This window comes from Tachypleus tridentatus, chromosome 2, assembly GCF_004210375.1.
Source record: "Tachypleus tridentatus isolate NWPU-2018 chromosome 2, ASM421037v1, whole genome shotgun sequence".
NCBI lineage: Eukaryota > Metazoa > Arthropoda > Merostomata > Xiphosura > Limulidae > Tachypleus > Tachypleus tridentatus.
The window spans coordinates 152,734,631-152,752,987 of record NC_134826.1 but is presented as its reverse complement, the minus strand read 5'-3'; the positions used below and the strand labels follow the sequence as shown (position 1 = coordinate 152,752,987).

The 18,357-nt window shown below is 33.8% G+C and overlaps 1 protein-coding gene across 1 annotated transcript in view; it reads left to right on the top strand.

Moving 5' to 3' along the window:
* The window catches only part of LOC143245650 (bridge-like lipid transfer protein family member 1), a 252,531-nt gene that overhangs the window by 172,517 nt on the left and 61,657 nt on the right, over positions 1-18,357 (top strand). Inside the window, 6 exon segments of the mRNA XM_076491999.1 lie at positions 2,077-2,214; positions 5,058-5,132; positions 5,134-5,160; positions 7,710-7,854; positions 12,307-12,500; positions 13,370-13,512. Of these exon segments, the coding sequence (XP_076348114.1) occupies positions 2,077-2,214; positions 5,058-5,132; positions 5,134-5,160; positions 7,710-7,854; positions 12,307-12,500; positions 13,370-13,512 (722 nt within the window).

Sequence of the window (18,357 nt, the reverse complement as noted above, 5' to 3'; positions counted from 1 at the left end):
AAAGAGATTAGTGTTATCTGTGTCAATAAATACAGAGGTTAGTGTTATCTGTGTTTCAATTAAATACAGAGGTTAGTGTTATCTGTGTTTCAATTGAATATAGAGGTTAGTGTTATCTGTGTTTCAATTGAATATAGAGGTTAGTGTTATCTCTGTTTCAATTGAATATAGGGATTAGTGTTATCTGTGTTTCAGTTGAATAGACAGGTTAGTGTTATCTGTGTTTTAGTTAAATAAAGAGTTTGGTGTTACCTGTGTTTCAGATAAGTAAAGAGGTTAGTGTTATCTGTGTTTCAGATAAGTAAAGAGGTTAGTGTTATGTGTTTCAGATCAGTAAAGAGGTTAGTCTTATCTGTGTTTCAAATAAGTAAAGAGGTTAGTGTTATCTGTGTTTCAGATAAGTAAAGAGGTTAGTGTTATCTGTGTTTCAGATAAGTAAAGAGGTTAGTGTTATCTGTGTTTCAGTTTAATATAGAGGTTAGTGTTATCTGTGTTTCAGTTGAATATAGAGGTTAGTGTTCTCTGTGTTTCAGTTGAATATAGAGGTTAGTGTTATCTGTGTTTCAGTTGAATATAGAGGTTAGTGTTATCTGTGTTTCAGTTGAATTTAGAGGTTAGTGTTATTTGTGTTTCAGTTGAATATAGAGGTTAGTGTTATCTGTTTTTCAGTTAAATAGAGAGGTTAGTGTTGTCTGTGTTTCAGTTAAATATAGTACCATAATGTTTGTTAGACTGTATAGTGTGAGTGGGATAAGGTTTTGGTACCATAATGTTTGTTAGACAGTATAGTGTGAGTAGGATAAGGTTTTGATACCATAATGTTTGTTAGACAGTATAGTGTGAGTAGGATAAGGTTTTGGTACCATAATGTTTGTTAGACAGAATAGTGTGAGTAGGATAAGGTTTTGGTACCATAGTGTTTGTTAGACAGTATAGTGTGAGTAGGATAAGGTTTTGGTACCATAATGTTTGTTAGACAGTATAGTGTGAGTAGAATAAGGTTTTGGTACCATAATGTTTGTTAGACATTATAGTGTGAGTTGGATAAGGTTTTGGTACCATAGTGTTTGTTAGACAGTATAGTGTGAGTAGGATAAGGTTTTGGTACCATAATGTTTGTTAGACAGCATAGTGTGAGTAGGATAAGGTTTTGGTACTATAGTGTTTGTTAGACAGTATAGTGTGAGTAGGATAAGATTTTGGTACCATAATGTTTGTTAGACAGTATATTGTGAGAAGGATAAGGTTTTGGTACCATAGTGTTTGTTAGACAGTATAGTGTGAGTAGGATAAGGTTTTGGTACCATAATGTTTGTTAGACAGAATAGTGTGAGTAGGATAAGGTTTTGGTACCATAATGTTTGTTAGACAGTATAGTGTGAGTAGGATAAGGTTTTGGTACCATAGTGTTTGTTAGACAGTATAGTGTGAGTAGGATAAGGTTTTGGTACCATAATGTTTGTTAGACAGTATATTGTGAGAAGGATAAGGTTTTGGTACCATAATGTTTGTTAGACATTATAGTGTGAGTTGGATAAGGTTTTGGTACCATAGTGTTTGTTAGACAGTATAGTGTGAGTAGGATAAGGTTTTGGTACCATAATGTTTGTTAGACAGAATAGTGTGAGTAGGATAAGGTTTTGGTACCATAATGTTTGTTAGACAGTATAGTGTGAGTAGGATAAGGTTTTGATACCATAATGTTTGTTAGACAGTATAGTGTGAGTAGGATAAGGTTTTGGTACCATAGTGTTTGTTAGACAGTATAGTGTGAGTAGGATAAGGTTTTGGTACCATAATGTTTTACATGGTTATCACATCATTTTTTAACCAGTAGTAAAACCTTTTTTTCTGTTTCTCTGTGTTGTCTTTGTCATACCAAAAAAAAGAAGTATTATCCACTTTTACTGTAATCTATACAAGTTACATCATTACCAGATCAGATTAGTGATAGTTTGATCTTGTATGAAAGGAAGCAGTGTGTGTGTGGATCTTATTAACATGATTTGCTATTACTGTTATGTGCTAGGTTAGTCCTTATATAGCTAGTTACATGTACATATCATTGTTTTACAGGTATTAACTGCTACACAACAGGTGTTTGAGAAAGTACCTCAAATATCCCAACTCAGTACTCAAAGTCTTGGAACACTCTTCTTACAGCTGACAGTAGATGACATGGGAATCTGTGTTCCTCTCAACACATACTCAGGGGTGAGTTAACAAACTTAGGAAGTCTCTCTACATCTCAACACATACTAAGGTGTGAGTTAACAAACATAAGGAGTCTATGTCTCAACACATACTGAGGGGGTGTGTTAAACGTATGAAGTCTCTACATCTTAACACATACTAAGGTGTGAGTTAACAAACATAAGGAGTCTGTGTCTCAACACATACTGAGGGTGTGTGTTAAACTTAGGGAGTCTCTCTACATCTCAACACATACTAAGGTGTGGGTTAACAAACATCGAAGCTGTGTACTTCTCCACATGCACTCAAGGGTAAGATAAATATTGAGAATCTATACACCTCTTAACACCTACTCTGTGGTGGGTTAACATACTTAAACTATATATGTCTTTATATATTATATAGTTTGTAAATATATGGTTTCTCTCTAGATACTTTTGTATGATTTAACATAGGTTAGGAATCAGTGTATTTCTTTACATATTCTTGTGTGATTTAAAACATTATGGAATATAATCATGTGCTCTTAGATGGGCTTACAAAGTTTGTACTTCTTAACACATTTTGATCTGAGATAAAAAAGTCTGGAAATGTGGTTTTGCTCAAAGGTGTGGTATGTGATTGCTTTTGTTATGTGGTGTTCTATGTGATGACCATAGATATGTCATGTTATTTTGTAGTGTTCTGTATGATGACCATTGATATGTTCTTTTATTTAGTGGTGTTCTGTGTGATAACCATTGTTATGTATTGTTTATCAGTTGTGTTCTGTATGATGACCATGGTTATGTAATGTTGTTTTGGTGATGTTCTGTGTGATGACCATGTTTATGCACTGTTGTTTTGGTGATGTTCTGTGTGATGACCATGTTTACGCACTGTTGTTTTGGTGATGTTCTGTGTGATGACCATGTTTACGCACTGTTGTTTTGGTGATGTTCTGTGTGATGATCATGTTTATGCACTGTTGTAGTGATGTTCTGTGTGATGACTATGGTTATGCACTGTTGTAGTAATGTTCTGTGTGATGACCATGGTTATGCACTGTTGTAGTGATGTTCTGTGTGATGGCCATGTTTATGCACTGTTGTAGTGATGTTCTGTGTGATGATCATGTTTATGCACTGTTGTAATGATATTCTGCATGATGACCATGGTTATGCACTGTTGTAGTGATGTTCTGCGTGATGACCATGGTTATGCACTGTTGTAGTGATGTTCTGCGTGATGACCATGGTTATGCACTGTTGTAGTGATGTTCTGCGTGATGACCATGGTTATGCACTGTTGTAGTGATGTTCTGCGTGATGACCATGGTTATGCACTGTTGTAGTGATGTTCTGCGTGATGACCATGGTTATGCACTGTTGTAGCGATGTTCTGTGTGATGACCATGGTTATGCACTGTTGTAGTGATGTTCTGCATGATGACCATGGTTATGCACTGTTGTAGTGATGTTCTGCATGATGACCATGGTTATGCACTGTTGTAGTAATGTTCTGCATGATGACCATGGTTATGCACTGTTGTAGTAATGTTCTGCGTGATGACCATGGTTATGCACTGTTGTAGTGATGTTCTGCGTGATGACCATGGTTATGCACTGTTGTAGTGATGTTCTGCGTGATGACCATGGTTATGCACTGTTGTAGTGATGTTCTGCGTGATGACCATGGTTATGCACTGTTGTAGTGATGTTCTGCGTGATGACCATGGTTATGCACTGTTGTAGTGATGTTCTCGCGTGATGACCATGGTTATGCACTGTTGTAGTGATGTTCTGCGTGATGACCATGGTTATGCACTGTTGTAGTGATGACCATGGTTATGCACTGTTGTAGTGATGTTCTGCGTGATGACCATGGTTATGCACTGTTGTAGTGATGTTCTGCGTGATGACCATGGTTATGCACTGTTGTAGTGATGTTCTGCATGATGACCATGGTTATGCACTGTTGTAGTGATATTCTGTGTGATGACCATGGTTATGCACTGTTGTAGTGATGTTCTGCGTGATGACCATGGTTATGCACTGTTGTAGTGATGTTCTGCGTGATGACCATGGTTATGCACTGTTGTAGTGATGTTCTGCGTGATGACCATGGTTATGCACTGTTGTAGTGATGTTCTGCGTGATGACCATGGTTATGCACTGTTGTAGTGATGTTCTGCGTGATGACCATGGTTATGCACTGTTGTAGTGATGTTCTGCGTGATGACCATGGTTATGCACTGTTGTAGTGATGACCATGGTTATGCACTGTTGTAGTGATGTTCTGCGTGATGACCATGGTTATGCACTGTTGTAGTGATGTTCTGCGTGATGACCATGGTTATGCACTGTTGTAGTGATGTTCTGCATGATGACCATGGTTATGCACTGTTGTAGTGATATTCTGTGTGATGACCATGGTTATGTACTGTTGTAGCAGACTTTGTCTTTCAAACTCAGGTTTGTACTCTGAAATTATTTTTTGTGTGTTTTAAATAAATCTGTTTCTCTCAGTTTGGTATACAATGAAGTTTCTACTCTACATATAACAAAGTTATTACTTTTTCCACCGTAGACAGATTAGTATATAATCTCTGTAATAATTGTACTCTGAATTGATTGTTGATTACTTCCACAGCATTATTATCTCCCTCTGTTCTACTAATGCCTTCCAACGATTAATGATCTTTGTTGAATATTTCAGTTCAAAGTTGTGTATTTTCATGTGAATAGTTTTTATTATGCGAGTTATCATTCAGTGTCATAACGTTATGAAGAGAAGAAAAAAAAGTCAAAATTAGAATGGGATAAAGTCTTTTAAATTTAATGTCACATACAAATAGTTCCCAAAGGGTTTCTCTGTGTTCTTAGAGTACAAGTGGAACCAGCAAACTTTATGACACAGAACTGAAAGCAGCTGTTGTTGTCACTTTAGAAAGTAATGAGAATATCAGCCTGCTCCTGTGGGTCTTTGGTGAGCAAGGGAAGATTCTCAGGTACAGAACAGTTGTTTTTCATATGCAGAAAGATTTAATTACTCTTAGTAGATAAAGCCAGTTCTTAATAGTATAATAATTACTTTTAGTAGATAAAGCCAATTCTTAATAGTATAATAATTACTTTTAGTAGATAAAGCCAGTTCTTAATAGTATAATAATTACTTTTAGTAGATAAAGCCAGTTCTTAATAGTATAATAATTACTTTTAGTAGATAAAGCCAGTTCTTAATAGTATAATAATTACTTTTAGTAGATAAAGCCAGTTCTTAATAGTATAATAATTACTTTTAGTAGATAAAGTCAGTTCTTAATAGTATAATAATTACTTTTAGTAGATAAAGCCAGTTCTTAATAGTATAATAATTACTTTTAGTAGATAAAGCCAGTTTTTAATAGTATAATAATTACTTTTAGTATATAAAGCCAGTTCTTAATAGTATAATAATTACTTTTAGTAGATAAAGCCAGTTCTTAATAGTATAATAATTAATTTTAGTAAATAAAGCCAGTTCTTAATAGTATAATAATTAATTTTAGTAGATAAAGCCAATTCTTAATAGTATGACTACCCACCCTTTCTTTGCAGTCATGTCAAATGCCACAATTGTTTTTGAGGAATTACATTCAAAACTTTGTCATGGTATATCAATAAACCTGACATCAAAACATAGTTAATAAATCAAATTTTAATATTTTATAAATTTAAGTTTTTCATTTTACAAGAAAATATTTTTTAAAAATCTTGAATTTTATCTTTGTGTGACATTTTACTCTCTAACCATCCTCCTCTCTGAGAACTATACAATATAACATGTTATTCATTATGGTGTTGCAATTGTTCAGGCAAAGCATACTTTGTATAGCCTTCAATCTTAATTGGTTACAGAACCATAAAATAGAATATGAAACTCCTCTTGCCACAATCACCTGTCACATTTTAACAAATTGCTAGTAGTTTTCTCTGACATTTACTACTATATTATTTATAACCAACAGAAAGCCAAAGTTTCAATCTATGAAATATTATATTTTGTTGTTTTTTAGTATGGGGAATTGTCTATTCTATTTTGAAGTTTATTCTCATCAGAATGACATTGATGACCTTATCTGAATTTTTAATGGCTATTATTACATAGTTAGGAAGCCATAAAAATTGATAGTTATTGGTTGTTTTATACATGTTATTATTTTGTGTTCTTGTATGTATTATTTAGTTTATAAAAATTTAGTATAGTATTATCATTAGTATAAAAAATAGTAGGATTCGGTTTCATCAACTGTTAAACAAAAAGAAAAAACAACAACAACATTGGTGAGTAATTTATTTCTTGTTTTCATGTGTATTTTATTAGCTATTCCAACAGTAACTAATATTGAAAAAGTATAAACTTCTCAGGTTAGTTATATAAGACAAAGAAACATAGAAATAAAAATTTCTCCTTAGGCCTACTTGTGAGCAGCAGGCCAGTAACTTGTTTGTTACATTATTCAATAGGATTATGGGAGCTACAGTTTTGAAAAATGATTTACAATTTCCGTGGCACCATTTTTTTAGTTGGATGGTGTTGAGACAGCAATAAAATAATACAATAAAGTAGTAATAGATGTATAATGTTACTAGCTTTAAGCTATTTAGGATAAACAAATGCAGTTCTTTTTACAATTGTTTTATTTTTTATAGTAGTTATGAAGTTGGTCAGTTTGATCAAATCTGTATGGAGTTAGGATAGAGAAAATAACACATATAAAGTTTTAATGAAAAAACAAAGTTTGCAATTTGTTTAGGCAGTTTTAGAGATTACACAAATGAATTTTTCTGAATTTTCAAAGAAATGAAAATACCATTAATCTTCACATGAAAATTACTTTGCACTTGGAACAGTCTATACTTTATATACTCCAGCTCCTTGAATTCATGGAGAAATCTTTAGTAAAACATTCTGAATGTTTTTGAATTTTAAGACTTTTAATGTTTACTGTAACATTACAATATTTTAGGAATACAGATGTTAAAGGGTATAGTATGGAAACTATAAAGGTCATTTTGGGATCAAGATTAAAGGCATTTTGCCCAAATCCATACCAAGAGAGTTAAGACATTTTATAGAAAGTTTAAAAACATAAGTTTGAAAGATTTGGTCTTGTTTAAGGTAATTTCTTATTCTAATTTTATCAAATCTAACCTGAATAATCATTTTCTGTTTGCTGTTATAGAGTATCCACATTCAAGAAATCGGTATGTAGGTTGTATGCTATCGAACCAGTCCTAGATGAGCTTAGAACATATTAGCTCTAATGACTTTTAAATTGTACCTGTTCACTAACTCATTTAGAACTCATAAATAATCCTGCTAAATATATGTATAAAGCATATAAGATATATTAATTTTTCCTGAAACTACAGAGTCTCGTTTATTTTTGAATAATTATAAACGTCAAGAAATAGCTTTGTGGTTATTTTAACAATGGATGTTTTATGTTCAGTGTTTCAATTTAATATTTAGATTTCTTCAATTATTTTTAGCACTTTGTATTGATTTGCGAAGACTTTGAAACCTTTCTGGATGAATGGAAACCAGATCCAAATGATACAAGTATCATGAACCTGTGTGTTGTTTCAGAAGGAACCTATGAAGTCTGCTCAAGAACCATTGCTCCTCAAGGAAACAGTGAGTTCTATAAAACTTAGAATTTGTTACTCTATAGTATGTCCTCAAGGAAATGGTGAGTTTTATAAAATAGTTTTGTCAATGTATTGTTGTTTCTACAGGAAACAGTGTTGTATAAAACACAGACTGTTAGTGTATTGTTACTTCTACGTGAAACAGTGTGTTGTATAAAACATAGATTGTTAGTGTATTGTTACTTCTACGTGAAACAGTGTGTTGTATAAAACACAAATTGTTAGTGTATTGTTACTTCTACGTGAAACAGTGTGTTGTATAAAACACAGACTGTTAGTGTATTGTTACTTCTATGTGAAACAGTGTGTTGTATAAAACACAGATTGTTAGTGTATTGTTACTTCAACAGGAAACATTGTGTTGTGTAAAACATAGATTGTTAGTGTATTGTTGTTTCTACAGGAAACAGTGTGTTGTATAAAACACAAATTGTTAGTGTATTGTTGCTTCTACAGGAAACAGTGTGTTGTATAAAACACAGATTGTTAGTGTATTGTAGCTCCTGCAGGAAACAGTGTTGTATAAAACACAGATTGTTAGTGTATTGTTGCTTCTACAGGAAACAGTGTGTTGTATAAAACACAGATTGTTAGTGTATTGTTGCTTCTACAGGAAACAGTGTGTTGTATAAAACACAGACTGTTAGTGTATTGATGCTTCTACAGGAAACAGTGTGTTGTATAAAACACAGATTGTTGGTGTATTGTTGCTTCTACAGGAAACATTGTGTTGTATAAAACATAGATTGTTAGTGTATTGTTGTTTCTACAGGAAACAGTTTGTTGTATAAAACACAGATTGTTAGTGTATTGTAGCTCCTGCAGGAAACAGCGAGTGATATTGTTTGTTGTTTGTACATAAAGCTGTATGAAGTTCATAGTTTTCTTCAGTACTACATTTTCTTAAGATGTAATAATCCCATTATTTAGTCTTTTAGAAAAAAAAAATTAAAAATTTCGTCTTCATGTGTTAGAGTTTTATTTATTAGTGGCCTAAGGATTCTTCTACAGTAGGTGTTTGTGAATTGTTGGCAAAAAATTCAAACAATAAACAAACAGCACAAACACCACTTGTTCTAAAATAATATATTCAAAACAAGTCAAACTCATGTACAAAATGTATTACTTTATGAATATCACAACAGTATCTAAAACTTTAACTAATTCTCCTTCCTTGTCAAAAGTCAACTGAGACTGATTCAGTTAATTTAAAATCCAGTTGAGGAGACGAATTATATTTCTTTATTTTCTTTTATCAAAATACAAATCAGTAAATGATTCACTTGCATTACATTGTGGTCATCACAATGTATATTCAGGACATTGATAATTCTCTCCTTTTCATCAAAGTCCACTCAGGCTGGTTCAGTTACTTTAGAACACCCTTTGAGAATATAAATTATTCTCCTTATCTCTATTACACAGTGAAACTCACTTTACAATATCCCCTGTAATAGTTTATCATTCTCAAACAGCATGTCTTCTAACATTTTTCTAACTGTACTTTTACATGTGCCAGCTTGGTTGTCTATATTTATACTTTGTTCACTGGAGCCTCAGACTTTATCTAAACTACATGACACAATGATTTAACAATTCTCAGTTAAAGTAATGAAAAAATTACCAAAGATGTGAGTAATGTGACATCAGGAAAATATGGAAAGCTTAGACATCAGTGTAATTGCAAGCACAATGTACAATTATACAGAGTTGTATAACAGAAGTTTTAGAACTGTCATCTTCAAACCTTTCACAACAGGTTACAGGTCAAAGGCTATGTCATCATATTTGTTGACTTGCATTCAAAATTTAATTGAACTACTATTTCGTGAGTTTAAGCCAATAAGTTTGGAATAAAACTGTAGATTATAATTCAAAGAATAATATTATATATAAGTTAGTTTCTTAATTTAAAATTAAATTTTAAAATAATCCACCTAAATATAGATTTTAGTAAGTCACATGGTATGTTGAATGCAGCACTGTTTAAAATTAAGTGTTTGTGATGTCAAAACACTAAGTCTATAGTTTTGTACAAATTATTAACTAAAATTAAAACTAGAATATAGAATAAGAACCTCATATCTTTTTATCTTGCTGATATATGTACTGAATCAAACATGGTGTTCAGCTCATTCCATTTTTTGTGTAACTGTCCCTTTTCTACTCTAACTACAGCATATGACATGTAAATAATCAATCAACAACTTAGATTGTCTCTAGAGAGAGGGTTTATCAGCCATTTTAGTCTTTGAAAAGTCTACCTTATTCTTTCAATCCAAGTTTTCAATAATGTAGATTATATCTTTAGTCTGCTCAAAGTTCCCTATTTCTTTAAATCTAAATACATCTTAGTTACAAAACCTGATAAATTGTAATGGAATTTTATAATATATCAGTTTAGCTATTTATGTTTTTGGTTATTCAACTGTCTGTATAAAACTCCAAAAAAAGTTGTTTAATTTTGTCCATGTGCAAAATTTTAAAAGGCTTAGCAACCAATCTTTATCAACAACTGAGTTCAAAGGTCGAAGTGAGAAGAGTTAATTATTTACTTTATTTCATGATTTATTGTTCTATACTTTAAGTAAACTAAGTTTAATAATTTATTTCTAAATAGTAATGATTTATATACATATATAATGTATAATAATTGAAATGTGACTGCATATTATAAAATCACTACTCTACTAAAACACAGCCAAAACAGGGAAAACTAAAGATTAGTTTTATATTACTGCATATGTCACTTGAGTGCACCACATCAACACAAGTTATGTAATTTTAGGTAGACATAAAAACTAATAAATATATATGTAAATATACAGTATTTAGAGACTTAAGCTTACTTAGACTAAACATTTATATTTTCTTATTGTAATATGTAGTCATTTTAGCATGATGGTTATGAGATTGGTCAAATTGACAGACCCCCTATAGCTAGAGTATAGAAAATAACAAATTATAATGTGTTACTGAAAACATACATTTGAAATATGTTTAGGAGGTTTTATAGATTATACAAATAATATTTGATATTTTGAGGATGAGCAATAGTTTTTTTTAATTATAACATGAAATGACTTCACACTTGTACTAGTAATGAAACATGTTGATATTTTCACAAATTCTTTAGTGAAAATATTTTATTAAAAACTCTGACTTCTTGTGTACAAAATACTTGTAATCTTTAGTAAAAGTTTACCAAATTTTGTTGGATACATATGTTGTATCAAAAGTTACAATGCAAAGACGTAACGTGCGCAAATGTGTAGAAAAATCCTTGTATATTATACCAAGCCTATTGTGAAAGGGTTAAAATACTTAACTTTTAGATATCTTGCTAAAATATTAAATAATTAAATCATTAAATATTAGATCACTAGCCACACTAAGTAATAACTATCACACCAAGCAGTTTTGTATATCCAACACCAGGAAATAATTTTATTAAATAAATGATTGATTGTCGTAATAGCATCATAAAGCCCTAATAGCATAAAAAATAACAGCTGAGGAGAAATATACATTGATTAATGTATATTAATGCATGAAGTTTAATATGCATTCCTTCATGCACAAAATGTATATATCGTAAATATGTCTGGCATGGTCAGGTGGTAAAGGCGCTTGACTCGTAATCTAAGGGTCACAGGTTTGAATCCTCATCACATCAAACATACCCTTTCAGCCATGGGGGCTTTATCATGTGAGGGTCAATCCCACTATTTATTGGTAAAAGAGTAGCTCAAGAGTTGGTGGTGGGTGGTGTTGACTAGGTGCCTTCTCTCTACTCTTACACTGCTAAATTAGGGACAGCTAGCTCAGATAACCCTTGTGGAGCTTTGCATGAAATTTAGAAACAAGCTTCATAAATACTAGTGTTTTGGTTTAATAATCAGCCTTGGTTACTAACAAATAATATCTGTACATACTCTGAGCTACTGAACCTTCTTTGTTCAGGCATGGAGTTTAAAGTCTTTCAGCTATCAGTAGTTGTTGCTTACAATCCTGAACTGTGTAAAGTTCATATAAAGAAGTTATGAAAATCAAAAGACGTTTCTTAAGAAACAGATTATCTAATTTTGGTATTTCTAAATATTGATACCAGAAGAATTTAATCAAGCTACAAACCATCTAATTCATGTTCCAAAAAATGTTTATTACTGTTGAAGAATGCACAGTTAAATTTGAAACTAAACTGATAAAATTAGACATGTTAGCTTGAAAGTTAATCAAAGGTGTATTTTTAAAGAAATTGTTAGAATTAGGCACTTAAATTGAATAATCAAGAACTTATTCAATTACCAGTTATTATCTTTGGTTAAAAACTTGGTACCTTCGACTTATAATAGTTTCTCAGTAAATCTTATGATCTTATTGATACGTATTTTAACCATCAGTGTTTTTAGCTGACTTCAGTCTTGCATTTACTCAGGCAATGCCAAGTGGATCTTAAATGTTCAGTGGCAAATGGAAGGTGTGGACATTCATGTAGACACCAGCATTGGAAAGGAACTTTCTGCACTCTTTAAGACTCTGACAGCACTGACAGGAGAAGAAGAGACAGATGAAGTGGATCATGATAGCATGAAGGGTGGACAAGACAGTGGCCACATTAGTTCTGTGCAGGTTAGTAACTGTCCTGAAGGAAGGTAAGGAGAGTAGCCATATTAGTTTTGTACAGGTTACAAACTGTCCTAAAGGAAGGTTAGGACAGTAGCCATATTAGTTTTGTACAGGTTACAAACTGTCCTAAAGGAAGGTTAGGACAGTAGCCATATTAGTTTTGTACAGGTTACAAACTGTCCTAATGGAAGGTTAGGACAGTAGCCACATTAGTTCTGTTCAGGTTAGTAACTATTAACTGCCTGGTGATTGTAGATAATATGATAACACAACAGTAACCACATCAGTTCTGCATATGTTAGTAACTATTAAATGCCTGGTGATTGTAGATAATATGATAACACAACAGTAACCACATCAGTTCTGCATATGTTAGTAACTATTAAATGCCTGGTGATTGTAGATAATATGATAACACAACAGCCACTACATCAGTTCTGTATATGTTAGTAACTATTAACTGTCTAATGACTGTAGATAATATGATAACACAACAGTAACCACATCAGTTCTGCATATGTTAGTAACTATTAAATGCCTGGTGATTGTAGATAATATGATAACACAACAGTAACCACATCAGTTCTGTATATGTCAGTATCTATTAACTGGCTTGTGCTTGTAAATAATATAATATCTCCATAGCAGTCATGTCAGTTTGCATCAAGTATATTTGTTGTTTTTGTTATTAAATACCTTGTTGGTGCTTGTTGTGATTTTTCTAAATACCTTGTTGGTGCTCGTTATGATTTTTCTAAATACCTTGTTGGTGCTGGTTATGATTTTTTCTAAATACCTTGTTGGTGCTGGTTATGATTTTTTCCTGCTTGGCTAGATATTCTTTTTATATGTTGTTTTTTTGGTATCTCTAGGAGCCAGTAGTAATACGAAAAGGAAGTATTTTAACAGAAGCTTTGCCATCTTTCTTGTTGGATCCAAACATGGATGCCAAAAAGAGGTCCAGGCTGATTGAGAAGGAGATGAATGAACAAGCTAAGATTATCAATGATCTGAGGTAATCTACTGTTAAGTAGAATTTGAAAATCATGAGCACCCTGGGCATGTGTTTAGTTATATTAACCTAACACTCATGATGAATCTGGGCATGTGTTTAGTTATATTAACCTAACACTCATGATGAATCTGGGCATGTGTTTAGTTATATTAACCTAACACTCATGATGAATCTGGGCATGTGTTTAGTTATATTAACCTAACACTCATGATGAATCTGGGCATGTGTTTAGTTATATTAACCTAACACTCATGATGAATCTGGGCATGTGTTTAGTTATATTAACCTAACACTCATGATCAATCTGGGCATGTGTTTAGTTATATTAACCTAACACGCATGATCAATCTGGGGATGTGTTTAGTTATATTAACCTAACACACATGATCATTCTGGGTATGTTTAATTATATTAATTTAACACTCATGATCAGCCTGGGCATGTGTTTAGTTATATTATCCTAACACACATGATCAATCTGGGCATGTGTTTAGTTATATTAAACATAATACTTGTGAGTTCTCTGTGTACGTGTTTAGTTATATTAAACACAATACTTGTGAGCACCCTGTGTATGTGTTTAGTTATATTAAACACAATACTTGTGAGTTCTCTGTGTACATGTTTAGTTATATTAAACACAATACTTGTGAGTTCTCTGTGTACATGTTTAGTTGTATTAAACATAATACTTGAGTTCTCTGTGTACATGTTTAGTTATATTAAACACAATACTTGTGAGTTCTCTGTGTACATGTTTAATTATATTAAACACAATACTTGTGAGTTCTCTGTGTACATGTTTAGTTATATTAAACACAGTACTTGTGAGCACCCTGTGTACATGTTTAGTTATATTAAACACAATACTTGTGAGTTCTCTGTGTACATGTTTAGTTATATTAAACACAATACTTGTGAGCACCCTGTGTACATGTTTAGTTATATTAAACACAATACTTGTGAGTACCCTGTGTACGTGTTTAGTTATATTAAACACAATACTTGTGATGACCCTGTGTACATGTTTAGTTATATTAAACACAATACTTGTGAGCACCCTGTGTACGTGTTTAGTTATATTAAACACAATACTTGTGAGCACCCTGTGTAAGTGTTTAGTTATATTAAACACAATACTTGTGAGCACCCTGTGTACGTGTTTAGTTATATTAAACACAATACTTGTGAGCACCCTGTGTACGTGTTTAGTTATATTAAACACAATACTTGTGAGCACCCTGTGTACGTGTTTAGTTATATTAAACACAATACTTGTGAGCACCGTGTGTAAGTGTTTAGTTATATTAAACACAATACTTGTGAGCACCCTGTGTACGTGTTTAGTTATATTAAACATAATTCATCTTGTTACATCTCTTCTGTTGATAAGATAGAAATGAATACATACCAAAGAGCTGAATATGCAGAATGAAGGGAAGATGTTTGAAAATATTTATTTCCATAAGATTCATTAATATTTTTGTTTATTATTACATCGTTAGAATGGCATTGTTGATCTTTAGTATTATAATAATATGTTTTAATAGTGATTACAGGTGGTTGAGTATGCTATATGGAAGTGAATTTGAACGTAGAAATTAGCAACTCATAAGAAAAGCAGGTTAATATAAAGTAATATTGGAAAGGATTGTATAAGAACTACATTTTTTACTTTGTTTTGTTTTTATTGATAGTGATTTATTTTTGGAATAGTCCTTTCATATGCAAAATATTCATAAAGATGTGTTCAGGTTGGGGACTTAGAATTTACAACATGGAGATATATTTTGTACATAATGCCATTGAAGAACAAAGAAATATAGATCAACTAAGTGTACCAGGACCATTCAGAAAGAGACCTGCAGTAATCATATCACTTTTTTGATAAAGAAAGTGTGTGGTCTTTGAAGGCATAAGAATTCACAAGCATGAAGGTTGGTAACAGAAACCATCTACACTTCCCAGTCAGTAGTATTCAACATCATGAAGAATGATTTCTGCCTGGGATTGAGGCAGCAGGGTATGATATCACCAATATAAGGCTTCCAGTAACACACTTCATTCGATCATTGTTTTGCTTAAGCAGATGGGAAGGAAATATAGGATCATGTTTTTCATTGTGAAGAGATATAAACCTAGTTTCCAGATGCTACACTTTTGTATTTGTGTGGATTGTTGTAATAAGCACTAGGAAGCCCTTGTCTTCATACGGTAAATGAATTGTGGAAAGTCCACAGAGGGAAGTTAGGTGCTTGAAACATGACACCCTTTTGACTGAACATTTTGTTGCAGAAACTATGGTGCAAGGCTGTTTTCAAAATTCACAGTTATCAAGTTTACCCCCCTCGGTGTGGATTCCTGTACGTAGTGAGGGGACCTCCCAGGGAAGGTTTTGTTCTTTCAGTTAACTCCTCTGGGATTTAAACATCCACCCACGTGTTTGCCGTGCATGGCAACCTGTGAAGGGGAGTTGAGGATTCTGATAGTTGAGAGTCCAACCCTAACACACCACTTTGGCCTTGAATTCCTGTAGACGGGCAGCCTTGGAGTGGTCCCCCTTGGGTCAGTCGGCTGGTTCACTCGGACTAGAGTCAACCAAATACCAGTGATGGATGTTCTCAACAGGTGTTGTGGACATATTTGATACTGGTGTTTTGGTATAGTGCTCATGAAACCCTGGTGTTACTGCAGTGTCCTTGTTTGACATTGTAGTGTGTCCCCTCATAGGACTCCATGGTGGGTGAGGTTAGTGGGCACCAAAATTTTCTTTCTTTATTATGGATACTCCAATTAAAAAATCTTAATAAAGTATTGAAAAAACAGTCCATAACTAAACGACCACGTCTTTAAGATTCTTAGCAGCAATCCTCACCATCTGCACCACCTGTTGTACCTCATTTTCTTATATTGCACTCACTTTCAGACAAACCTTTAGGGCAAATGTCTCTCTTTTTCATTCAGAAGGGACTAGAGGGATTTGCTGGCTCTCCATAGTCAGTAAAGAAGCTTTGATCTGGTGATATATTGGTGGAAACATCTACATTTCAACATAGTGAACTCCTCTTGCATTCAAAGGCAATTGGGGATATGCCTATTGAGGTTACACCTCATGCTACTTTGAATTCATCATGAGGAGTTATTGTTGAGAGTGATTTGAAGAACATCCTAGAGTTGGAGATTCTCACTGGTTCTCCACTCAAGGAGTTTCTGCAGTGAGGCGTATCTCCACTCGCAAAGATGGAATTATGGTGCCGACCAATGTTCTCATTCTCACATTTACGTCTCCATGTCTGCCTGCCACCAACAAAGCAGGTTATCTTAATTGCAGAGTATGGTCATACATTTCAAACCCTCTCCAATGTTATTAATGTCAACAGTTTGGTCACTCCAAGACATCATGTTGTGGTTCCTTGACGTGTGCTCATTGCAGTGGCAAGGACCATGATACCCACGAATGTAAAACAGAACCTCATTTCATCAATTGCAATGGCTCTCACCCATCCTACTTTTATTCTTGCCCACAACTACTGTGGGAGTGCAGACAGATCTCTCTGTGCCTCCTAAAGAATCGTTCTACAAACAAATGAAAAGTTTTTTGACCTCCATGGTAAAAAAGTTAATGAATCAACTTCAACATCTATTTATGTCCTTTATATACATTCCACCAAACCTCAAGATCCACATCATTTGGTTCGAGGTACAGGCGTTCCCTTGGATACATCTTCTTCTCTCATCCCAAGATGCAAAACAATCATTCGTTCACGTCCTCAGTCTCCGGAATCCCCTTTCAAATGCAAAGACCTGCTCAATCGACCCAGGAAAAAAAAGGAAAAAAAAAAACGTGGTCGTAAACAGAATTGTTCTCCACCCAATTCGCCTACACATAAATAAAAATGGCAACCCTGATACAATGAAACTGTCAAGGTTTACATTCTAGTCTGGGTGACATCGAAACACTGATTGCTTCCTAGCATCCTGTTTGTTTTTCCTTACCCAAAACATTTCTGAAACCTGCTGATACAGTCATTTTTGGCAGTTTTCTTTATACAGAAATGACAGGCTGTGTAATGGAGGGGTGGCACTGTTGGTTCATCAGCATGTGCCCACCCTGTCTTTGCCACTCAACACACCCTTGGAGGCCGTAGCCATCCATGTTTCCTTGGGTCATACCATCACTGTTTGTTCTCTCTACCTGTCACCTGGAGAGACATATGATCTATCAGACCTTGATGCTCTCATTGAACAGTTGCCATTTCCCTTTCTCATCTTGATAGGCTTTAATGGACATCATCCCCTCTGGGGAAGTGCTGATATTGATAGGAGGGGTCACTCTGTATAGCATATGCTCTCTGATCACAACCTTTCTCTTTTCAATACTGGTTCTTCTTCTTATTTTCATGCACTTAGTCAGTCCTTTACTGCTATTAATCTCTCAATTTGTTCCCCTTCATTATTTTCCCATTTTACATGGAGGATTGACAATAACCCACGAGGCAGTGATCATTTTCTTATAATCTTGAGAGAAACTGGCCATGGGCGATGCCACCTGACCCATGTGCCCTGGTGGAAGCTGGATCAGGCAAACTGGCCCTCTTTCACTGCTCTCACAGAACTTGATCCTGCCATTATCTGTAAGCCATCAATAGACAACTGTGTGGCAGCAGTAACTGACTGTATTATACAAGCAGCTGCTCAATGTATTCCTAAAACCTTGACACGCTTTCCACTATATCCTCATCCATGGTGGAATCCTGCCTTCCACATGGCACAGAAGGCTCAAAACAAGCCTGGGATACTTTCCATCAATATCCCACACTCTCGAACCACATCGCTTTCCTGCAG